The sequence below is a fragment of the Emydura macquarii genome, unplaced genomic scaffold (assembly GCF_026122565.2).
Source record: "Emydura macquarii macquarii isolate MOO-44397 ecotype Brisbane River unplaced genomic scaffold, CSIRO-AGI_Emac_v2 contig_968, whole genome shotgun sequence".
Classification (NCBI taxonomy): domain Eukaryota; kingdom Metazoa; phylum Chordata; order Testudines; family Chelidae; genus Emydura; species Emydura macquarii.
In genome coordinates this window covers 5,106,247-5,130,989 of record NW_027131105.1, presented here as the reverse complement: position 1 = coordinate 5,130,989, position 24,743 = coordinate 5,106,247, and the positions used below count along the sequence as shown (strand labels likewise).

At 49.4% G+C, this 24,743-nt stretch overlaps 1 protein-coding gene across 7 annotated transcripts; it reads right to left on the bottom strand.

Moving 5' to 3' along the window:
* Positions 1-7,518: 7,518 nt before the first annotated feature.
* Positions 7,519-23,593, bottom strand: SF1 (splicing factor 1). Of its 7 annotated transcripts, none has more exons than XM_067543916.1 (13): positions 23,048-23,593; positions 20,837-20,965; positions 17,905-17,980; positions 14,894-15,046; positions 14,496-14,585; positions 13,407-13,590; positions 12,889-13,004; positions 12,680-12,787; positions 11,514-11,694; positions 10,413-10,653; positions 9,772-9,831; positions 9,505-9,679; positions 7,519-8,990 (listed from the first exon to the last, which is right to left on the bottom strand). In XM_067543916.1, the coding sequence occupies exons 1-13, from the start codon at positions 23,526-23,528 to the stop codon at positions 8,741-8,743; spliced, it is 2,244 nt and encodes a 747-aa protein (XP_067400017.1). In that variant the 5' UTR covers positions 23,529-23,593; the 3' UTR covers positions 7,519-8,740. The 7 variants fall into 7 exon arrangements, with proteins under 7 accessions (XP_067400017.1, XP_067400016.1, XP_067400018.1 ...); XM_067543915.1 differs by having other exon boundaries at positions 9,509-9,679; XM_067543917.1 differs by having other exon boundaries at positions 9,509-9,679; positions 9,772-9,826.
* Positions 23,594-24,743: the final 1,150 nt, after the last annotated feature.

The following is a 24,743-nucleotide window of genomic DNA, read 5'->3' as shown; positions in this document are numbered from 1 at the left end:
TCACTGGTCCTCCGCATCCCGGATCTGTCATTATAAGACATCTCCATCACCCACAGCTGGGGTCACTAATGATCACTAAGCTGCTGGGTGATCCTTAAAGAGCCAGCCAGCCTGTGACCCCAGGGTAATCACAGCCCAGGCAGGGGAGGGAAGTTAAATGCCCCAACCCTTCATTACCAGAGCTAAGGTTGCCGGTGGCACCTCGTGCCCTTCCATGGGGAGATCAGCGAGGCAAACCTCTGAAAACCAGGCAATGACGAGAGAATGGGGGGCACCCCCAGGCCGACACCACGCAGGCCAGGGCTATGCTTAAAACTTCGCTCAACTGAGCTGCTGGCTTGATGGAAGCACTCTTCCGCTGTCCTAGCTCCCCCAGCTCCAGGAGCTGCGCTAACTACATCCACGGAGCAGCGCAGGGAGCGTCTACACGACAGCGCTCCACTGGCACGGCCGCCCGCCCAGAGCAGTGCCGCAGGAGCCCAGAAGTAGCCTCAGTCCGGCACCACGCCCTCGCAGACACCGCAGAGCACTGGGAACGGAGCACATGAGCCCTGGGGCAAAGTACGCCGGAGGGACCTGCACCGGGTGACACGCCGAGCCTGCCCTCAGCTTGCTACGTGCTCCATCCCCTCAGCATCATCTCTGAGCTACAGCCTTCGCTGAGCCCTGAGCCCACTGGCACGTCTGCCGCCGGGCTACTGACAACCCCCTGCCGAGAAGCCCCTCCCCCGCAGCCCCGTGGCTACTGTTCTCAGGACTGAAATGATCCCTCGAAGCACACGCCCCACTCGCCACAGCGCAGTGCCAGCTCTGCCAGGCTGCCCCCCCCCCACCAATCCCTCCCTGTTCAGCACAGCTCCACCCACCATACCGCCTGCTGCTGGAGGGCACACAAGGACACGCTGGAATTTGAGTCTGTGCAACACGACACATCGTAAACAACAGCATCTCCTCCAAGGCCTTCTTCAGGGCTCCTGAGTGGAGCCTCGGAGATTGGATGGCTAGGAGGAGGTTGGATAGATCATCTACTCTGCCCCCCAGGCCAGAGAGCGTCACCCAGCCACACCTGCACTGACCCCCCGCACTGACAGCCCAGGGGTGAGAGCTGGAGAACCTGGCCCCTCTGGCAGAGGCACGTTAACCCTTGCACTGCCCTTCCTGACCCATCCCACAGTTGGCGAGTGCCAGCACAGGGGCCAGCGTTAAGATTCTTCCAGCTGTTCAGAGGTTTAATGTCAGCCACTCACCATGTTCTGGACGGGCCCGAGCAAGGCACCATGAGGCAACCTTAACTCTGCATTAATGAAGTTTGGGGGCATGTGATATGCTGAGGCCGCTCACCCTCGTTACACCTCTCATCTGCAAGGTGGCACCTTCCAGCTGCACAGCACCCCTAGTGATGCACTGGGGCACTGTGGTCTGCACTGACTGATGGCACAGCATCTCCTACTGATCCCCCACCCTGCTCCCTGCAGCGCAGCGCAGCACAGGATGGGCATTAGCACTGACTGATGGGACGCCACCATGTAGCATCCCACCCGCCCACTGCCTACAACATAGTGCCCACTAGCACCAGCTCCCACCCCACCCCCCAGGCGTCTCCTATACAAGCCCAGTTCTACGGTCCTCGCCCAGAGACTCTCCCAGCCCAGGTGTGATGGGCATCTCTCTCCCCACTCATCCCTTTCCCTGGAAGCTGCAGGTGCAAGATTGCACCCGCTGAGCAAGGAGATTAATCAAGCCGGCCGTGGAGATTAAGGCAGCAGGATTAGTGCACCTGGAGCGTGTGGGGGCGGGGGTTGGCCTGCTCTTGACTCACCTTTAAGAAGATAAGAGCCCATGATGGCCTGAGCCTGATTGATTCAGAAACAGAGCTGAACATCCTGCCCAGGGCTGTGCCTCAAGCGGGGCAGGGCCGAGCCAAGCACGTCCTCCGGAGCCGTCCTGGGCTGCTGGTTCTGTCTCCTAGTGCTCCTGACCATGAGCTTTCATTTACAAGAGAAATCAAGCCCTAGTGTTGACAGTGGGCAAAGCTACTCCTCAAAAGGCAAAGGGAGGGTCAGCTGGAGGCTGAGGTCTGTCTGAGTCTGCCTGCAGCAGCTCTGAGGGCAGCATGAACTGCGCCACGTCGTTTAAAGGACGTGTTCACACTGATACCCCAGGGCCACAATTTGCGCTGCGATTGGGGACGTCACGCTGGCGGCAGCAGAAAGCCAGTCACGTGTTCACTCTGGCCTCTACTGTGAAATTTAACAGGAGGAGGTTGCTCTTGCTGACACCCAGTGATTTAAATGGCAGCTGGGCTTTCACGCTGAAACCTAGTGGTGGCATTTTAAAGTGACACCATTAGTCATGTCACCACTGACCAAAGAGAGGAGGAAAAAGAGCACAGTGGGGCCATCTGCAGTGGGGCGTCTGAGGTGGGTGGGGCCTAGTGCATGCCACTTCACTTCTGGGGCCACGCCCATTTTCATGCCTGTGGGGGAGTGGACAAGCAGACAGCTACAGAGCCATCTTAAGGCCCACATCCATCATTCATGGTTAACTTGGGCCAATGCACCAGGTCCCTTAGACAATCCCTCTTGTTTAGAGCCCAAAGAGGCAGACACACCGGAGCAGTCTTGATCCGAACACAGTGGCGCAGCTGTAGCTGTCAGAGCAGGCATTGCTGGCCCGTGTTACAAAGGAGGAAACCTCAGCGCAGACAAGTGAAAAGATTTGCCCAAAGTCCCCCAGCAGAGCCAGAGCCAGCCCCCAGGAATCCTGGCTCCCAGTCCCCTGCTCTAACCTACTAGACCTCACGCCTCTCCCAGTGCTGGAGGTGGAGCCCAGGAGTCTCATTTCTCAGCTGCTCTAGCCACTTCATCCTACCCCCTTCAAGCTAGGAACAGAAGCCAGGAGGCCTGGCTCCCAGCTCCCCTCCCATGGCTGTGAGTAGAACCTAGGAGTCCCAAGTAGCAGGGTCGCCTCTTCTCTGCTCTTTGTAGCGTGGACATAAAATTAGAAGCACTGACCCTAGGTGCCCTTATTAGCCCATTGTTTCTATTAATACCCAGACTCATTAGAGCTTGAACAGGGTCACAGGCGCTACAAAATACAGCTGATCTGGCATAGGGAGGGTTCTAGCCTCTTCCAAGTGTCCCTGACTCTTAGGTCAGTTAAAGCTCCCATAAGAATCTGCCTGTCTGATTTCAGATTGGGGCACGATGCCGGAGCAGAGCGTGGAGACAAGAGAAAGATAACCCAAGGCGCCTGGAGCAGAGGTCAAATGGCATCTTGGCTGGTGGAGCTGGAAACCCAACCCGCCAGGAATCCAGAGCAAGCCTTAAAGGCCAGAGAGTCTGTGCGTGAGACTTGCAGCCCCCCCGCTTCTGAACAGGCAGAGGCAAGAACCAACCCCCAGCAGTTATTTGAGCCTGTTGGCAGGTAGAAAACCTTGCCAGTTGCTGGCTTGATTTACAAGGGTTCAAAGAAAGACTAGAGGGTTGGAAACTGGTGCAATCTCTGTGGGAAATCGGGGTGGGATCTGGGGTGGGCAGGAGGGGCAGATTATTTGTGCTGTGGTAGTGGCTAGGAGATCTAGTCATGCACCAGGAACCCATTGTGCTAGTTGTTGCACAGATAGACCAAAAAACTTACAGTCTAACTCTACGACAAGAGAATACAGAAAGCCAGGGGGATAGGACGAAACAGTGAGACAGTGTCAGTCATCAGGGTAGGCTGTGAGCTCTGCGCACCCGCAGCCAAGCCTCTGTCCAGTTTTTTGTAGGCCTAACGGCAAAGGAGAGTTTTGAGGAGGAACCGGAAGGAGGCTAACGAGGTGGCTTTGTGGGTATTCCCAGGGAGCTCTTCCCAAGCACAAGGGGCAGCGTGGGAGAAAGCACCAAAGAGCTTGTTTGAAAACAGAGTGGTTGGTGGGGGCTGGCATCCTGTGCTGCTTGGTGGCGGGAACCGCCAGCTCGCTAGCAAATGGCTGGGTGCAGATTCCCCATCTGTAAAGGGGAAGAAGGGTCCTTCCTCTGCCTGCCTTGCCCATGAAAGTTAACAGCTCCCTCCAAGCTCAGGGGCCTCCACAGTGTGGGTGCCACCCAAACAGCCTGAGATACCAGTCATGCCAGGTGCTGGGTAGAGAGGGTGAGAGAGAGTCCCTGCCCCAGACAGCTGGCAGTCTAGAGAAACCAGAAGAGAGTGGGAGAAAGGAATGAGCATTATCCCCATTTTACAGGTGGGAGCTGAGGCCCAGAATAATGAAACAACTTGCCTAAGGCCCCCAGGGAGGCTGTGGCAGAGCCAGGAATGGCCAGGGGCTCACACCGAGACACAATAAGGCTCAGTTGAGATGTCAGGGATACCAGGGGATTTGCACACTTGATTTCCATTAAAATCAGTTGGCCTGGGAATCCAAGTCCCTAAATGGAGCTTAGATACCAGACCTGACTTCCAGGTGCAGGGCCTACCCCCCAGATTGCACGGTCTACAATCCTGTCCTGCAGCACCAGGGCAGAAAGGAACCTCAGAGCCACAGTCTCTCCAGCTGGCTGAGGGCCCTCGTCCACGTCACAGCAGGTGACGAGACACAGCGGGTTTCCAGGGAGTGCATTTCTCAAAGCCGGGGGTCTTCTGAATGCCAAGCTCGCCTCGCTTTTTACAAAGGGCTCGGGAGAGGTGGCTTCAGTTCCTGAATCCCACTAAGAAGGGGAGTTGTTTTGCTGATCATATAAACAGCCTGTTTTCTCTGTAGCGCTTTGGTGGCAATCTGGAGTGGAATTCATCCCCTAGACTGCCATCAGAACCCCCTCCATAGGCCTCATTTACATTCCAAGTGGGGCCTGCACTTGCAAGGGCTCCTTCACCACAGCTTTCCACACATCAGTAGGTCTCAGAGCAGGGATAACAGGCAAGGGACATTTCCTCTGCACTGGGAGCTACAGGAACTTCTAGTGCACAGGTAGATTGCACTACCTTCATGGTCTGCATGCCTTCATGGTCTGCATGGCTCTACTTCTCCAGCCTCCACTTTTTGGCAGAAACCAGGAGCTGGGGAAAGCGGGAGTCAGTGCTGGCATCCCCTCCCCCCCATCAGCTGACGTCCTCACACAGGTCATGATTAGCCCAGCCTCCCATATGCCACTTAACCCTTGCCCAGGGGGAACGGCGGCATTGTCTCAGATGCTCTCCTGCACTCTACAGCTCTTCATTGCCGGAACAATTACCTCCAGAATGGCTGAACTGCCAGAGGAGCAGACAAGTTTTCACCCTCCTGTACTTAAGCCAAGCAAGCTGGAGGTGAAAACATCTAACTGAAAGAGCAACAGAGACTGTTCAGGTGGAGGTATGCCTACAGGACCTGACCGATATGGCATATGCTCCCCACCCCATTATGCAAGGCACAGCCCAGTCCCCTGACTGAAATGGGGAGCCTTGTCATGCCAGGGCCAGTCCAGGTGGTGAGAGTCCCTGGCTCAAGAACTTTACAGCCTAGACACAGACAGGCAGGATCACCCTGTTTCCAGGTATGGACTGAGGCCTAGAGACGGAAATAACTTGCCCAAAGTCACAAGAAGATTCTGTAGCAGAACAGGAAACTGAACTCTCGCACTGAGCTCCTGAGGCCTACCTCATGATTACCTGTTTCACAATAGCATCCCATGACTGCAGGACCCATTGTAACAGATGCTGCACAGAGACAGTGTCTGCCCCAGAGCTCAGTATCGGCAGGCAAGCCAACCAAAAGGTGGGAAGGAGACTGGCAGAAAGAAGTGTCTTAGCCAAGGTCATGTAGCTGGTCATTGGCAGAGTCAGGAATCAAACCCAAGCATTCTGAGTCCCATTCCTGTCTGTCTCATTTGGCCACACCACCTCTGCCACAAGATCGTCCTTCCTCTTGTAAAGCAAAGAGAAGGAAAGGACGTTTGGGCTGCTGTCAGAGTTTGGTTTTGCTTCTAGTTTTCATACTCCAAAGGTCCTGGAAGCTCCTGGCAGAGTACGTCCCCTTCTGATTGGGATTGGTGTGGCTTAGACAGAGATTTGGGAGCCAGGACACCTGCTTCTATGGGCTCTAGAAAGGGAGTGGGGACTAATGCTTAGAGCAGGGGACACCAGGACTCCTGGGTTCTATTCTCAGCTCTGGGAGAGGAGTGGGGACTCCGAGTAATCGAGCGCTGGGTTTTATTTCACAGTCACAGTAAAGCCAAGAGCTGAGTAAGATTCAAAACAAGTTGAGACCTTGATGATAAGAGCACAGTTACAGCAGAGTGTGAAGAAACTACACCAAAGGGTAATTTCAGTGGTCCTGAGAAAGGATACCAGAGTAGATGGGTCCAGAGACTGAGTCTGATAATGGCCAAGTTCCTGTCTCAGACAATTTTGCTAAAGACTGAGCAAGGGACCAGCACTAGGAGACCTTGTCCCAAGCCCAATTCTACCACTCATTCCTGTGATCTTGGAGAAAGGCACTCCAAATACATCAGCCCTACTCAGCTGCTGGAGAAACACTGATCTACCTCAGTAGGTGGGGAGGCAGGGAGACAATTCATGAGTGTTTTAGAAGTGCACTGAGATTAGAGTACCACCCATGTGATCAGAGCAGCCGATCTGTTGTTCGTAACTTTGCACCGCTGCCAATACATGGTTTCTTTAAAAGGAGCCAAAGATGGAAGAAGCTGAAGCACCACACAGCAGAGACTAAGCCAATAAACAGGCCTGGGCTGACATCATTCTGTCCCTTCATTCACGTGTGACAGTTTTTACCCATTCTGTGAGAGGGAATCTAAATCTCCATTTTTCTGAGCTGCTAAGTCACTGAAACACTATATCAGAGCTAGAGGATCAGCTGCAGTATTTATATGCAGCCACTGCTCGCTTTTCCTGACCCAAATCCACTAGGCAAACTAGCAAAATGCAGTGTTATTTTGCTGGCCCTACCCAAACAGAAATGATGCACAATGCTTGGAGGAAGGACACACAGCAGTGAAGTGGAAGAAATGCTCCTCAGGTGGACTGGTTTGAGGAGTTCAGTCATCTTCACCTACTGCTCATGTCTGGCATGTGAACAAAAATGGAGACTGTGTTAGCCGTGACTAGACGAACCAAGCCACCCAGTGTTACTGTGTGAGCTTTGCTGCTGTTTTAGCTATCACTTGGCTTGAGGGGGTAGCATAAGAGCATGAAGTGTTAATGAGTCAGTGACCCTTTGCTGGCTCAGACCATGTGACAGCAGACTCCCAACTCTGCCCCAGCAACAGGGGGTCAGAAATATCCTGCAGTTGGATTGCTGCTGTGGCACCGATCTCTCAGTGCAGCAAGGACCCTATTTGTAAGGCAGAAGGCCTCAAGAGCTGAGCTTTCAGGATCACACACTTTCCATACAATGTGCTAGGGAGAGTGGCCTAATGCCACCCTCCTAAATCCCACCTTAAAGAAATATAGCCCAGCTCCTGCAGTTGGGCATAGCACCACTTATTGGCAGCAAATGGTAACAGGCTCCCCCACCGAAATCCACTGAATTAATAAGACGTGTATAAAAAACTGCTTTTATTCATTGGAACCTCCCCTTTAATGCAGTTTTATTCATACACAAAAGCAGTAAGAAATGGCTGCGGGTGACTGAACGGAAGAGAGTTTTACACATTATCGTCAACAGAAATCGCTCCGATTTGGGGGCAAGGGGACCCCAGACCACAAAACATTCAGATGTTAAAAAAAGATTCTAGGCACATGGCAAGAGAAAAGCAAATGGACCTTGAGTGTATGCAGTAGCAGGGCCTTCTCAGTGCCAACTGAAACCCCTTAACTACCCAATTAACTGCTAACAACTCGCTACTGCCTCCCATGGGGCATTCTAATACCCATAGTAAAGAGGACAATGGACCCACCCCTTCAGCATGCTTACCACTATTGTCTGGTGTAGTAACCCCTTGACAGAAACAACTCTCACCAAGCCAAAGCCCTGACTTGGGGTGTATTAAGAGCTGGGGTTCACAAGGCCCAAGGATCAGCTCTGGTACCTTCCTGCCTCTTCCCTCTGGTATGAAGTTATGTCCAAGGAGATCTCTAAAATCCATTTGCTTGCCCCTTACCCGCATTCCAGCCTACAGGCACCATCAGTGCTGGAAAGGTCTAGCCTCAGAGAACATTGCTCTCTTTGGATGGAGTTAAAATCTAAGTCACAGAGAGAGAGAGAGAGAAAGAGGAAATAAAGTAACAAACAGGTTCACAATATGGAGCCAGCTTTACGACTGCATTCTCCAAGGAAAGTCGCGTCGTCGCTTCACAGAACTGTCCTTTTTCCCAACATGGCCACCGGCCAGCTACAAGCAGATTCCCGCTGAGGGAAGTGTCCTCACTTCATTCCCAGAGTCCTCCAATCTCGCTGTGGGAGCTCCGGCAGCCCCCGCTTCAGAAGAGACTCCGTGCTACAGCACCCTGAGAGCTAGTGTAGATTCTGCTATCAAAACACCAGTCGGACAGGAATCGGACATGGCAAAGCCCCGAGCCTTCATTCTGAATAGAGTAAGGAGGAGGATGATGTGTGTTGTCATTTCTGGCACGTTCCAGCAGCCTGGCTTCACGTGCCTCTCCCCTCCGATTCCTGGCTCCATAAGGTGAGATTCAGCATTTTATGAGACAATTGAATAGAAAAAAATCCATCCTTCAGTTCTGTGGTGGGGGCGGTGGAGGTGCAGGGGGCATGCCGAACGGTGGCAAGGCCGGCACCCCCATCCCCATCATGGTGACGAAATTAGAAGGGTCCATGGGGGGCGGGGGAGGGGGCGGGGCGAACATCATGCCCCCGGAGCCAGGCGGCGGCGGCGGCGGCGGAGGCGGGGCCCCGGGCGGCAGCGGAGGCTGGACCCCTGGAGGCAAAGGCACCATGGAGGGGTTGCCTTGCATCTGCGGGGCCCCTGTAGAAGCCGCCGCCGCAGCCCCCTGCTGCTGCCATGGCGGGATGGACCCGGTGCCAGCGCTCGTGGTGGTGGTGGTCGTCGTATCTGCGATTTAAAGAACAACAAGGTCACTTGAAAAGCTCATGGGCAAAGTTCAGAGCAACAGGTGTAAGGGATGCACCAGCTTCGCTAAAGGGACTGGATTGACATGGGATGCAGGCTTGCCGCATGCAAAGAGGACACCACTGGTACTGGGAGTTTAGGGAGCATTTTCTGGCGTCAGTCAGGGCAAAGGAGTCACACGGAGAACTCTACGTGCAAAGCTATTTCCATCACCGCTTTGACATAGTTGACAGCTAGGCAAGTGGGGTGCAGGAATGCAACTACCAAAAGGAGGGTGGTGAACTAGCTGCTATGATAGTGTTTCCCAGCCAATGGGCAGTGGACAGCAGCAACGGAGCTGGGGAAGCTGTACTACCTCTGCCTCTGCAAACATGCTGCCATGCTCCCACTTCCCCTACCCCTGCTTCTACACCCATGTAACCAAATGGGTGAGTAGGCAGTGTCCCTTTCTCGCACGCATGCGGGATGGGGATAAAGGTAAGAGAATTGCTCTTACTCACTTTGCTGCCATGGCAAGGGAGTACTGGACGCCATACTGCTGCTGGGAGGTGGCGGCGGAGGCTGCTGCTGCTGCTGCCATGGGGGGAGAGGACCAGAGGGAGGTGGGGGAGGCTGACCACTGGGCGGAGGGGGCGGTGGGGCCATCATACCCATCGGCGGCGGCATCATACCTGCAACGGAGAGGGGCGGCCGATTAGGGGCTGGGCATCCAGGTGACACTGAAATGTAACTTGGTTAAGTGCTTGAGGCACAGAACACTCACCTTTTCCTTGATGCAGGCGATAGACCCCAGAGCCCACAGGCGTATTTCCCAGGTACTGATCTTGAGGGAATGAAAGACCACAGCCTTAGTGCCAGTTAATGAGACTAGGAGATTCTGCCCCCTTCCCCTTCATGTTTCCCCACCACTCCCCAAAGCCCACCTCTGCTAGCCAGTAATCCTGTCCAGAGACAAGAGCCCATGCAGGCACAGTAAGCCAGTGATATTCAGACTGTGGTTTGAGAGCTGCAAGTGGCTGTTTAATGGGCCTTCTGTGGCTCTTTGCAGCACATGATATTAAAACACTGATTTTAATTAGTAAAAGCATCCTGAGTGGTTAATATGTTATTAATCATTAAGTTATCCAAGTGCACTAAGTTACTAACTTCTTTGCTGTGAGATAAACTAAATATTTCCCCCATCATTCACACTGCTGTGGCTCTTTTGGGTAATGCTGATGGCTAATTTGGCTCCTGAACCACAGAGGTCTGAGTATCACTGCCGTAGCCTAAACTCTTCTGCCTTGAGAGGGAACATGCTGGGGTGCATTGCAACTAAGGAGCACTTCCCCATGACCAAACCGCAATACCAGCCCCCACCCAATCCAACACCCACGTACCCGCAGTGCCTTGGAATGTACTTACCCATGTGGTGGGGGCCTGGGTGACCTGGAGGATGGGGCCCCTGGTTCATGGGTGGATGATGTGGTTGCATCCAAGGTGGTGGGCCATTGGGATTGTGCTGCATTGGATGGCCCCCATGTCCACCCATATTGGGCATGGGGTGAGGGAAGTTGTGAGGTCCACCAGGGCCCCCAGGTCCTCCATGCATGCCATGGTAGGGACGGTTATCAGAGGGACCAGAGTTCATCCATGGAGGGCGGTTCTGGGGTGGGAGGGGAGGGGAAAAAAAAGAGAGAAAGGAGCTATTCAGACATGCCTTTACATACAATCAAAAGTCATCTTCCCATGTATCTTAGAGAGCAAAGGGGGAACTTGGCTGCCAACTATTAACTGTCATATCATGGGAACTCCAGGACAGGACCAGACTCAGATGTTTCAGAGGAAGGTGCAAGAAACTACACCCCGCATCAGGCAGATATGAGATAACATGCCCTTGACATTAGGTCTCACCCTATTTCCTACCAGTTAAAGACTGGCTTAAGCTCTGAAAGAGGTGGTGTAACATCCCTGCCACAGCCTGTTAGCACTGACCACTGTAGCTCTGTGTATTCTTGATATCTGTACAACCGTCCAATCCTTTTTTGAATCTAACTAAATTTTGGCCTTAATATTATGGCAATGAGTTCCACAGGACAATCACATGTAGTATGGAAAAGTATTTCCTTCACCTTCCTTCAATTGTCACCTTTCAATTTCTCTCAATGTTCCCTTTTGCTTGTATTGTGAAGCTCCTGATCACCATTCTCTAGAGTAGACCATTCATTTAAGACTTATGTTTGCAGAACTAAACAATCCCAACCTTTTCAGTCTAGCTACACGAGAATTTCCAAGTGCCTCAACATGGCTTGGGGCACCCAAAACAAGATACAAAACTCAGGAGCTGGCTGCACAGTTGTTTCCCTCCCTATCAGCCATTCAAAAAAAAAAAAGGACTAATTCCTGTCACTACCACTGAAAAGCTGTGGGACAACACTGCAGTGCATGGAGGTGGAGAAAATGGGCCTTTTGTAAGGTCTTTCCTTCCAAGCAAACACTAGCAGGTGAAGAGGTCCAATCACTCACTGGAGGAGGTGGGTTGTTTCCTGGTCCTGAGGGTCTGGGCCCACTTGACAGAGGTGTATTGCCGGGGCCAGAGGAAGATCCCACAGATGCTGGGACTGGAGCTTCTCCCAACTCTGCCATCAGGGACAGGTATTCTTTGTCCATGCGGGCTTTGTCCTGAGCAGACTGAGGGTCACCAGGTCTGGAAGCAAAAAGTCACATGCCTCTAAGTCAGTGGTTTTCAACTTTTTCTTATTTGCAGATCCCTAACAAATTTCAAATGGTGGTATGGACCCCTTTGGAAACTTAACCTCTGGTCCGTGGACCCCTACCATAGAAGTCAGACTGAAAAGTGATTAAACAGATTTCAACTATGAATGTTGCATGTGCTTGGCACAGCATTTGATGGGCTCCTGTGGTAACAATTCCAGGTATTGACCTGTAGGTGGGGGTATGCACATACTTTTGATTGATCAGAAAAACAGAATGCCTTTTTTGGGATCTGAAACTTCATTTTCAGGTCACCTTTCGCAGACCCCTTACACAGTCTGCAGACCAACAGGGGTCCACAGGTCAAAAAACCACTGCTTTAAGCCATACACACCAGATACCAAGTGCTATGGGAGGAGAGCAGAGTCCACTGTGCAGGACAAATGGATCCAATGCTACATCACTCATCTCCCCATCTTGATGTGGGGCAAGCTGTCAAGCTAAATGAATACAGAAAACTGCTTCCACAGATTGGACCAGTGCCTTCATCTAGCCCACTTTCCCATCTCCAATAGCAGTCAATAGCAGCTGCTTCAAAGGAAGGTACCAGAAACCCTACAGTTATGGAATCATCTAGGGAAAAGTTCCTTCATCCCAATTAGAGGCAGGTTTGGACCCTCATTTCTAATCACTATTAGGTATTGTATGGGATTAATTTCTAAACTAAGTATTTCCTAAATCCTGCCCCTTCCCTGGGTATTGTGCTCTGAGGAAGACTGATTTGTCAAGTGTTTCTGTGCTGGATAGTGCATCGTTTCTTAGGGCTAGCAGGAGAATCCGCTGCAATCAAGTGCCAAAATACGGTACCCTTCTGGAAGGCTACAGCATTCCAACCACAGTGCCTATCTGCTTACACCAATGATGGACAGTCATAGTTCAGAGAAGATTGCTTGAACCAGCAAGCCTGGAAGATTTACCTAGAGAACTTGCAGTCAGAGGCAATGTGGCCAGCTCCTCCACATTTGGTACACACGGTGGTGTTGGTGATGCTGCGGGTCTCTGCACTTTGCCATGGCCGTAGGATCCTAAGGGAGACCAGTGCACAGTTAGATCAGCTTGACACTCAAGAAGCAGCAAACACATGCAACTGCTCTGACTTTGCTACTTCCAACAAGCAGGAATTTACCTGTTGTCATCTTCACGCAGTGTCCCATTAAGCCGGGCCAGCTCACGCAGCTGCATCTTCCGCAGGTCATTCTGGTCCTCTGGTGTTTCAATGCCTTGCTTCAGGATATTCCGGATCTAGAAAAGATGGAGGATGAGACATGTTGCTCAGTGGTATTAAACTTAAATATTTATCTACCTTGGAGAAGTTCAGCTTCCACATCACTATTAGAATTCCAGCTTCTCTACAGACCAATGGCAAAGCCAGCCCTCTCATTCCAATTCCTTTCCTATGTCCCTCCACACTGCTCCTATGAGTGGAGCACTGAGAGACTGAATCTTCCTCCTAAGTGCCCAAACAGGTCTTATTGATTTAATCACCGTGCCTCTTCAAAAGAATAAAGAACGTAAGCAGAGCAAGAGGCTGGCAATGGATTACAATGCAGGAGGCAAGCCAGAGCTGAGTTTCCACAATGTGATCCCATTTATCATAACAGACTGATGCTCACAGCTTGACCATCCCGAGCTTTGCACTTATACCTGTTCCACAGCCTTCTTCACATTCTCCATAGTGTTAGCAGTGACCAGAGCATGAAGAGGCTCATCTTCTCCTGGCAGCATCTGGCCATCTTTTCGGCCCACCTTCCCTTCCTTCACTGAGCCCTTGCCTCGGATCATGATCTTGGCATTGCATTCCTTCTCAATGTTCTTCAGGGTATTTCCTCTGCAAAACAAATGGTTTTATTACTCACATGCCAACTGGAAGAGTCTCCATCCTCCTTGATGCTACTTGACTCCCAATGTGACTGTCAATGCCCCAAGAACTCCCCTCCACGTGAGGTCAGTTTTACAACACACTTCCAGAGGTATGTCTACATTTAAACCACTACTGTGGCACAACTGCAGCTGTGCTGCTGTAGCGCTTCAGTATAGACACTGCCTATACCAACAGGAGGCATTCTCCTGTTGGCATAAGTAACCCATCGTCCTGAGAGGCAATAGATACGTCAACGGAAGAATTTTCCGCTGACCCAGCACTTTCTACAACAGGGGTTAGGTCAGCATAGCCACATCTCTCAGGTGTGTGGATTTTTCACAGTCTGAAGAGACATAGCTATGCTGGTATAAGTTCCTAGAGTAGACCCAGCACTAGGTCAATGCACTCCTCAAACATAGGAATATTGCTGCATTCCCAGTGAAGGCATAAAAACACCCCATATGTCAGACATACTATCAAAAAAGTCCTGTCAAAAGATAAGGCAGGTGGACTGTTTCAGTGTCAGAAGTCCTACATAACGAAGGAATGCAAGGTGGAGAATAGAACTGGCAACTGGCAAAGCTTTCAAGCATTCAGAGAACTGCAAGACACTAAATCTACTTCTGAATCTTTTGCCTTTAAAATCCCATAGTGCATTCTGCCTGACTCTTGGAGAATCATTTTCAAGGCTGTCAATTCCTCTTTGGTCTTGAAGTCACACCAGCTACCTGCTAGACTCTTGATGTGCTCTTTTCAGCACCATCTCTCAAGCATAAGCGAATAAGGCAGCACTGTCCATTACTGCCAGACTCTGACTTCGAATTTACCACCCCTTAACTGTACTCATTTCTCAGAGAGGTGTAGCAGCTCACCTGGGTCCAATCAGAAGCCCCACAAAGTTAATCTCAGGATATTCATCCTGTGGGATCATCACCTTGTCGCTCACTCGGGTCGCTGGAGGTCTGAGAGGATCAAAAAGTGAACATCAGAACATGCATATAGATAGTGAGACACATCCACAAGGAACCTGAGATCAGAACCCCCCAATTCAGAATGCATTTGACAGCCCAGGGAAACACAGTGGCTATGTTTTACAGGCAGACCCCAAAGACCTATTTACACAGCAGCACTTATGCAGGGGAAGCTGTGACCATCTGTATCAGAGCAAAATTCCCTCATGGATTTTGGGACAGTATGAAACCCTCCATAAATGACACACAGTGCATGAGCCTACCCATAACATCTGGTAGGATCTTTTCCTTCCACTTACTTGTAATCAGCTGGTGGCTTGAAGTCTGGGTTGAGGGCCACCATCTCCGTGATGAGGTTATGCCTCTCCTCCTCCAACTTCTTGCGGGTGCGGAACTCACGGGTGTTCAGGCGCTTCCCCTCACTATTGTAAATGGGCTCGGGGGAAGGGGACCTGCAGAAAACACCCATGGTTATGCTTCCCGTCGTCAAACCCAAGGGGCCACTTACAAGTACAGATTCCCCTGAACCCTAGCATAATTTAGGCAAATCAGAGCTAAATGTGCTATTAAGACCACAGGAAAGGAAGGTGTAAGTTCATTCATGCCTGTCTTATTGCTACATGGACAAGGAGGTTGTAGCAAAACATTGTCTGCCACAAGGAGGGGAAAAATGTGGTGCTTAATGGGGGTAGCAAGGCTGTAAACAGCTACAATGATGGCAACTCTGCGTAGTACAAGTGTGTTCATGTTTTTTAAAGGGGAAGGTGGAGAGAGTTAATTCACACAGAGAACAAACTTTCCAGCTTCACTACGCAATGCACCTATGAGTTTAGAGACTCCCCTAATGCAGGAGGTAATGCAGGTTAAACGTGGACTTTTAACACCATAACAGAGCAACAAGAGAGATTAGGCTTTAATCAAAGGTGACTAATCCTGCTGGCAACACCAATTAAGTCTAGTTCACTGCCCCAATGTAGAGAGACGGTCATGGCTTCTGTCCTGGCTTTTCCTTCTTTGTGCTGGCAGCTTCAAGGCCGACTCTCAACCTGTTTTCTGTGTTAAAGCTTAGAGGCTGGGTCAAACCGCCTTTTCTTGGTCCGCAGTCTGGACCTGTAAACCTCTATGGAGAGCCCTGTTTTCTCCACAGGGTTTAGATGCCCAGAAAGCAGAATGATTTTTGTTTTGTTTTAAGAGCAAAATGTTGTAAAGCTAAAATAAAAAAGTCAGTTTGATTTACCACAGCTGTATTTGCGGTAAGAAAAAAGTCACACTCCTAGAAATTTGATTAAGTTATGGACCTTTTTTAAAACATGAAGGAAAATTTAGGATTAGCTGCAAGAAGGGAAGAGATTATGTGGATCAGGTTATTAAAAAAATACATCCCAGAAATAGTCAGAAACCTACACCCTTGTTTTAGGTTAAGAGAAACTTTTTCTAGCTGGTTAGAGCGAGGATTAAAATCAAGTTGATCCCACTGTCTTCTCAGCCTAAAGTGAACCATCAACACATGGAATAAAAGGTCAGGTTTGATCAGGACTAATCATGTCTAAATTACACCTCCATTTCTAGGATTTGAATAAACGTAACACAGTCCAATAGCAGAGAGAGCAACACAAAAATACAAGATATCACCCTCCCAAGCTTGTTTTTACTAACCATCTTAAACTCATGTTAGTTAGCAGGTGGTTTAGAAACACATTTTTAAGAGTTCAAGTAACAATTAATTATTAGATGTCTTAACTTCAAAATTACACCTTCAAAAATTAATGCTAAGACAGACATTTCATGCATTTGATTCTGTTGAACTGTTGAGGAGCAATTAAGAGTTAGACTCTGAAACTGAATCAGAAACTCCAATGAGTTGATTTTTTTTTAAACCACTAACAGGTTTGATATTTGAAAGATCAGACGACTCTGGCTTTTGGGCTCTTTTGCTAAACTGATCATTAAAAATGTTAAAGACTGTTGCAGCAATGCCACACCTTCACAGGAAAAAATTAAGACATCAATAACTCTCCCTTCATCAGTATGGGTTATTGTTCACATAAGAAATGCCAAACTGTCAGTCAAATTAGGACCAACTACCCCATCTCAATCTTAAAAACCACACACAAGGGAAAAAGGATAGACTTTACATCTATTCCCTCCTGACAGTAAAAAAGAAAAAAAAATCACCTTTCAAAGTTTACCTAGTAACTTTTAATAATGGTTAAAGGTAACAGTAAAAAAGACACTATATGCAGTGGTGCCTTGTAACATAAAAAGTGCAATGGGAGTGCAAAATTTGTGTACCAAGGAAAACTAGAGTTATTGCATGGAAATAAGGCATAATTTGACTCCTACTAAGGCTAACAAAGATGCAAAAGTGAATGGCTTTAAAAGCCATGACACCATCTTACTGTGCTAATGCACCTTCAGCTGGGTAGAACTCAAGCCAAAGGAAGCTTCACTCCCATTTTAAAAGCACAACTATTTCAGTTGTGTCAAATGCTATAACACAGCAGAAATTCCAGCTGGAAGACGGGGGTTACTTCCCACCGGTAAGCAAACCAGACTCCACTGTTCCATGCTAACAACCCAATTACAAAAATAAAATGGTTAAATGCTGTTACTTTGCAGAATGTCACTGAAGCCCAACATAGCCACAGCTGTCCAAAAACCTACTGCAACATTTTCACTTCAAAAAGAATAAATGAAGCTGCAATTACCCCACCACCCTGAGTCCCCAGAATTCCCCGATGTTGGCCAATGCTGTACAATAGATGGCAGCAAAGAAATTGGTTAGAAAACTCATCTGTCTTAAAAAAACCATCCTCAACCACCAAAGGAAAGCTCTGCAACATCAGCTGATCAGAGTATGTTTCCAGGCTGCTCAAACTCAATGATGCAAAAAAAAAAAAAAAATTAAAATAAAATAGTGCTTAAAAGTTTGTAAGGTGAACCTGTGAGAAAGACCTCTAGATACTGGGCATGTGCACAAGTCAGGCCTTGAAAAAGTACATTAATTGGCTACCTTAATTGCCCTTAAAATAAGTCAGGTTAATTAAACCTACAGGCTCCGAAAATCAAAAACAATGATATACCCTTATTACCCTTTTCCCTGGGGCTTTTGTAGGGCTAGAATTGGCTCCATTCCATCTTCCCTAACAGAAAAACCCCTGCTCTCCTTCACAACATTGTTACACCAGAGCATTGCAGTCATCTGACTAGAGCAGGATTGCATTGAACTGACACATTACGATGTCACCAAAAAAATGTATTGAAAAAAGGTAAAAGTGTTACTGTCAGTTGGTTAAAACTGTTTCCCAACCTGTCCTCTGGGTTAGGGGGGATGCCCAGGTCTCCTGTGCGCAGTTTACGAGTCAGGTCTTCAATCTGCAGTTGCACTGGAAGAAACCAGGTTAGGAAAGAAAAAAGGATGGAAAAAAGACATTGTTACCAAAAAACATCTTAAATCTTAACATCAAAGCATGAAGAACGGGAGACTTTGCAAAGGACGACTGATATTGTGAATAAATCGGAGACCCCCACAAATGTTATGTCAGCCAGCTAAGTTCAGCAGGAATCCAGAAAGGCCCACAATGATCTTATTTACATCTAGCTAGCCTTCTTCAAAGAAGTTATTAATTAGAAAGCAAAGTGCTCATCTGAAAAGGGGTTAGCAGAAAACTAACTGATCTCTGAGACTACAACCAGGAAGTCACTGGAAGCCAAAACTTTCTGACTTGCAATAATTGATATTAGATCCAGGCCTAATGGAAGATGCCTTTGCAAGCAATTCCATAATCTTACTGGACTACTTCTTTCCAGAGCAGAGTAGCAATGTTTTTAAACATCAAAATAATTTTATTGCTGATTTCAGAGCCAATTAAAAATGTGACTTGAATTAATATTGCTGAAGTCAGACATACCAGTTTAGAAAAGGTCTCATTTCTTCTCCTAAGGCAAAAGCACATGGACCATGCATCTGTGCATGTCTTTATAATCTTAACAGAACTCCTTAAGGTAAATAAAAACAAACACACAATACTCTATTGGACAAAAATTGCATGCACAATACCATGCTATCTAACCCATACTATGTAGACTCCCAAATGCCTGCTACCATTAGACAAGGTAAATCAGAAAGATTCAGGGTTGATTTTCAGACGCTAAATTACTAAAATGTACAAGCAGCTAAGCTTGACTCAGTTCTTGGCATCTGAGGCTGTACAAAAGAAGAAAGATCAAGGTCTTTGAACCCTGAGCAACGTGATTTGGTTAATTTCTGGAGACGCTGAATAACACGTGGTAGAGAGGGGTGCTAATCTGGTCCACACTGTTTCTTCTCACCATTCCTCCCCAATTTCTTTTTTTTTTTTTTTTTTAATAAAAATGCTGGTGTTACATTTGCTTCTTACCTTAGCATAGACTGAGAATTCTGAGCTGCAGTTATTTCACCCAATTGGCAGTAGTTTTATGCTGGTTCCAACTCAAATTGTGTAAGATTACCTTATCAGCAAAGGAACCTTGCTTTCTTTTTTTGTGTATATGTCCTACACGTCTATCTCCCTTCAAATGATATTTAGAGCCTCAGAGAAACTGGGACACTCATTGTCCTTATCTACCAATCATTTCTCTTCTTTAAACTGCTCGATAAGTAATCCTTGCTCCCCCTACTCCCCCCGCCCCACTTCTCCTCAATTCCCAATGTCTCCCTCTTCCCAATTTGTATCCTGTGTTTTATGTTATGCACACATTATAAGCTCTTTGGGGTATAACATGTCTTAGCTTTGTTGCTGAAATAGCACGTACACAAAGGGCTCTACACAAGTAACAAAACAGCAACTTCAGAAGATCTGGAAGTAAGATTACTCACATTTACATTTCCCTCTGTAGAGCAGTAGTTGTCAATGCAGCTAACATCCAGATTTTCCTCTAAATATTAGATGTTTGTTTTATGAGAGTGGATCAAATTCAGCTTTTAAATTTCTGCCTAGAAAAGATCTTCTGGTACAGAAACTGACAGAATCAAGGGTAAAACCCACAGTCTAGAAATTGACCTAGCAACCTTGAAAGTTAATGAAAGTAATCCATTAACAGACTTAAGTAGTAACCTCAGCCAGCTCTCAGTGGTGCTCTGGATGGACAAGAGAGCTAGTTACAAAGCAAGTCAAAATTCTCAGTGGTTATGCAGAAGAAACAAACCAAGGATTATTTTCAACCCCAGGGGGATGAACTGGATCACACTGTCTTGTGAAGAAGAGCTTGCTTTATGTAAAATGCAAGGACTAGAATTACATGTGGCAATGCAAAGTCTCAGACACATTAAAAGGATTTTTTTTTGCCCCTTTTCACCCTTCTGGCTTATACTTGGTAGTTCGTGAAAAGTGAATTTAGCATCACTGTTTGCAATTGAAGGCAAAGTTAAAGGTAAACCTTGTATTTTTAAACCAAGTTACTTAAACATTCTTATTCCCAACCTGGAATCACATATTCCTAAATACAAATCTTAACCTTTGAAATTCCCAGTTTTCACAATTAACATTCCAAACCCCTTCTTTCCCATAGAACTAAGCAGTATCCCTTTCCCAGCAGTTTGTGTGCATGTGAACACAGAGCTCATTAAACAGAGCTCTAACCAGAAGAGATGCTGAAGGTTTAGATTTCTTGCCACAAAAAACAAAGCAAAGTGTCTCAATTTCCTTCTGAGAGCAAAACCAACATGACCAACACCACCTTGAACACACAAATTCAACTTCTAGAGAGATAATTTTTTAAAAATTAAGCAGCCTAAAAAGAAGTCAGAGACTAGGTTTGAGGGGATTTCTGGTGCAAGGCTGTGCTGTGAAAGAGGTACTTGCTTCCCACATAATATATTCAGTTTGAAGAGGGACTTGGAGGCAGTGTTCTCCACTGGAAAGGAAATCCTAAAGGCCTCCAACTACTGTAATGAGATTATTAAAGTAGATGTTGAGAATAGGGTCTAATATCTCCCCAAAAAGGGCCTCTCCACCCCACCATTTTCACTGTGCCTGTGGAGAACACTACTCCTGTCATAAACAGGACGGGGAGCTGCAACAGTGCTTGACTGACTGAGCAAAAATGTGTGAATTATTGATTTGAAGTTATGGAATAAGGCCACAATAACCTGAAGTCTAGAAAAAACACAGTGAATGTTCCAAACACTCAGCAACCAGAAATAGTCCAGGATCACCACTGATAGCAGATGAGGTGAAAAAAAGGGAAGAACGTGTATTTACCTATATAAGCTCTCTCTTGCTCACGGGTGAGTCCAGGAGGGATAACAGTGGGCATTCCTGGGATGACAGTCTTCTGTTCCATGGTGTCTTGGTTCCATCTGCTTCTCTTCCGTTTCTTATTAGGGAAATCTAAAAGGCAAGCATCTTTCTTTAGACACACTTTGTAGAAACACATTCATGCATACAACATGACTTAACACATACCTCTTACATAAGCAATACTAGCTGCGACACTGAAAACAAAGAATTCCCTTAAGTCAAAAATGTTAACAACACTACACATTCCTTCCAATACCAAAGCTCTCGTGGGGATGAGGAGAGCTGCACTCAAAGACAGTACGGTCTAGTGGGTAGGAACTCAGAAGACATGGACTCTAATCTTGGCTCAATCACTGATCTGCCATGTAACTTTGGGCAAATTACTTCATCTCTCTCTGCTTGTTTCCCCTCCAATCCCTTGTCTATTTAGCCTTTAAGCCTTGGGAGCAGGGACCTACTGTCACCATGTGTTTGTACAGCACCTAGCAGTGGGAGTGTTATCCCTGTTGAGGCCACCGGGTGCTACCATAATACAGATAATAGCAGCAAGGGCAGAATTTAATCCGCAAACATTGCCACATTAAGACTTATTTATTTTTTGCAAATCAGAAAGGGGCAGAACTAGTAGTGAGACTGAAGTTCAACAGAACAGTGATATCAATTACAAAGTTATGCCCCTCGATAGGGCAACACCAGGAAGAACAGGAAGATGTTTCAAGATCACATTTCCAGAGCAAAAGAACTGCTATCGAATCCATCAACTATTTTTCTAGTCACTTCAGCCACCATTTTTAAAGAGAACACTAGTTCCGATCTCCCCTCAGCAAAGCAACATGGCTGCCTTCCACAGCACCATTTCACATTCAGCCTCTCTGCACACATTACAAGATCCCTTAAAGTAACAGTAAGTGTTCTAGGAGTGTTCACATTGGACTATGTGATTGGAAACTATTTATACCTCACAGCATTTTCCTTTAACAGTAATAGAGGGAATTGTTACTGCTCCCTTTTTTTATGACGCTGAGCTACGACTAGCTTTCACATAAATACAGTCAAGAGTGTTTTGTTGTATAGTTTGAACAATTTCCAAAATAAGATCTTCTAGAAAACATTAGAAGCTTAACAAGATTAACTATCCCTAATCATCTCACTAAAGAGAGAGACTAGTAAAAACAAGACGTTTAAGAGACCAGTGCAGCCTTTATCCCCCATTTCTTCCCAATTCTACAGAGACCTCCATTTTGGTTGCACTAGTATCTGCTAACTCCTACAGACACCACCAGGCGTTGTTTTTTCCAAGAATACCCATCCCAGGCTGTTCAGTGCCTTACTGTCTGCAGTTATTTTGTGTCCAAAGCTCTCCTGATTAGCACATGCCCACTGGTGTTATCTAGAACTCCATCTACATTATCAACCCCCAAATCCAGATTCATTCCTTTTTTACCAACTGGGTTTTTCCCATCCACTTCCTCCCCCCAATCCCACTACCCCTCTCCTATTAAGAAAAATGTTCTCTTCATTCCTTCCCTCAGAAAAAACCTGAACAGCTCAACCCCATCTTGGAGCTCTGCCCATTTTCCCACACTTGGTATGATTCAGATCCCCTTCTCCTACCTTACTTCATTCCCCCCTTTACCCACTAGTCTAATAGTCTCTACCTACTTCTCCTCTACCCCCACCACATCCCACCCAACCCCCTTTGTCTGCCCCGATCTCCTCCTTCTCCCAGAGCACCCAACACCATCACTTCCTCCTACTCTCAAATCTACCTCATCCCCCCCAACCACCCCTATTACAATGTAGTCCCCGAGCCATCTCCCATCCCATGAGCCCTTAAATCCCAAATGTACCCCACTCCAGTTTCTACCCCATCCCACGATTCCCAAAATTATAACCAGCTCCAAGTCTCAGCCCCTCCAACTCCCATGGGCCATCTCAGGCCCCCTAATTCTGCGTTTCGCTGTAACTTCCTCCAAACTTGCTCAACTTCTGCTGCCACTAACCTCACAAGGCCCCATGCCTGCCTCTTCGCCCCTTAGCACTGCCCATCTCAGCGTGTCCCCTCACACCCAGGCCCCTTAGTTTCCGCAGTCCAGTTCTTCCCTAGCCCCCCATATGCCAGCCCCCCCCCAGCCACAGCTCTTCCGAGCCCCCTTTCGCCCTGCCCCTCACCGTGGTTACTGCCCCCTCCCGGGCCGTTCTCATCCTGCTGCGGCTGTTGCTGCGGCTGCTGCTCGTGGCCCTGCGGGGGTGGCGGCGGGGACGGGTACCGGTACTGCCCGTACTGAGGGGGGGGCTGCGGACCCCCGGCCTGGGGCGGCTGCTGCTGTTGTTGCTGCTGCGGGGGAGGAGGCGGGGGTGGGGGCGGCGGGGGCTGCGGTTGCTGCGGCGGGGGCTGCGGCTGGGGCGGCGGCGGGGGTGGAGGCGGCGGAGGGGGCGGCGGTGGCAGCGCGGCGAAGGGGTAGGCGGCGGCCGCCATAGGGCCCAGCAGGGCGGCCTGGGCCTGGCCTGGCGGTGGCGGAGGTGGGGGCCCTGGTAGGACCAGGCCCGGGGGACCGGGCGGAGGTGGAGGCATCGGGTAGCCGGGCTTCCCCGGCGGTGGGGGCGGATGGAGCTTCCCTAGCGGCGTGGCGTTGGCTCCAGTCGCCGCCATTAGCGTCTCCTCAACGCGGCAGCAGCGTTCGCGTTTCGCGAACCTTCCAGCCTTTGCACCTCACAAAGCTGGGCGAAGACTATTGGCCGCCGCGGTGTCAATCGCGCCCGCGCGTCCTTCCATTAGCGGCCCCTTGCGTCCATCAGCCGTCCGTGGCGTTCCATTGGCCAAGAGGCTCCAGTAGACGAAGCGATTGGAGGAGAGGAGAAGAGGGTGGGGGCAGTGACCATACGTCAGCCTAGCTGTCACTCTATACAGAACCGCGGTGGGTATGGCTAAGAGGCAGGCTGGGTGGGCAGTATAAGAGAAAGACAAGCTATGATTGGTTGACTGGGAACGTAAGACGCGGTACTGGCTGTACGGCACGGTGGGCGGGAGTGTAGTTGGGTATCCGTGTTGGGACTGGATGAAGAGACGGAGGGCGGGCGCTCGGGCTGGCTAACCGCGTCGGGATTGGCTGGGGCGGATCCATGCGCCTTAGAGACTTTGGAAAGGTCGTTGGAAGACCCCGTGCTGTGCGGGGGCGGAGGGTAGTGACGCCAATGCGGAGGCTGCTCTCATTGGGCAGTACGCAGCGCGGGCGGGTCTTGACTGGGGCTCTGGACCTTCCATCTACGGAGCGTTCTCGCACCGTGGTGTGACCAGGGCGGGACTGCCCCTCCCCCCCAGCCCAGCCTGCTGAACCCGACTCCCAATGGTCGTGTTAGCGCCACCCCCACCCCCCATACACCCTGCCGCGGGGGGGATTTCTAAGAGCTAAACCATGGCTGGGGACTGCCCCGGCGGGAGGCGGGGTGGGGGTGCAGGGCTGGCCGGGCCTGGGGCGGAGCAGGGCAGGAGCAAGCCCGTGCAGGGCTGAGAGGGGCTGGGGGCGCTCCTCCTATTTGTGACCCGGGAAGTTCAGAGCCCCGGCCCCCAGGCTGCAGGCGTGACTGAGCAGGAGCCGGTTGCCGCGGGCTGCCCTGGTGCCCCCTGCCTTCTGCGGCGTCGTCTCCAGCCCCTGCTCCGGGGCGCCTTCTCCGCGCCACTTCCCCGGGGAGCCGAGCACAGGGCCCGGCCCACAACCAAATGCGCCGCCGCTCTCTGGTTGTATTATCCCTGCCCATGATGGGGAGGGGGCGAGTTCTGGGCCAGGCTCCCCGCATGGCCAGCCCAGGCCTCCCTTCTCCCCGAGAGCAGCTGGAGGGTGCAGGCAGGGTGAAGAGCAGCCCGCAC

Bases quoted from the DNA above. Each gene is read 5' to 3' on its own strand.
- SF1 (XM_067543915.1), bottom strand. From the start codon at position 23,528: ATGGCGGCGACTGGAGCCAACGCCACGCCGCTAGGGAAGCTCCATCCG. The intron at 14,586-14,893 runs GTAAGTGGAAGG...TGATCCTCTCAG, and splicing joins AAGCCACCAGCTGATTACAA to ACCTCCAGCGACCCGAGTGA. The intron at 11,695-12,679 runs GTAAATCTTCCA...TTTTGCTTCCAG, and splicing joins TCTGACTGCAAGTTCTCTAG to ACCTGGTGACCCTCAGTCTG.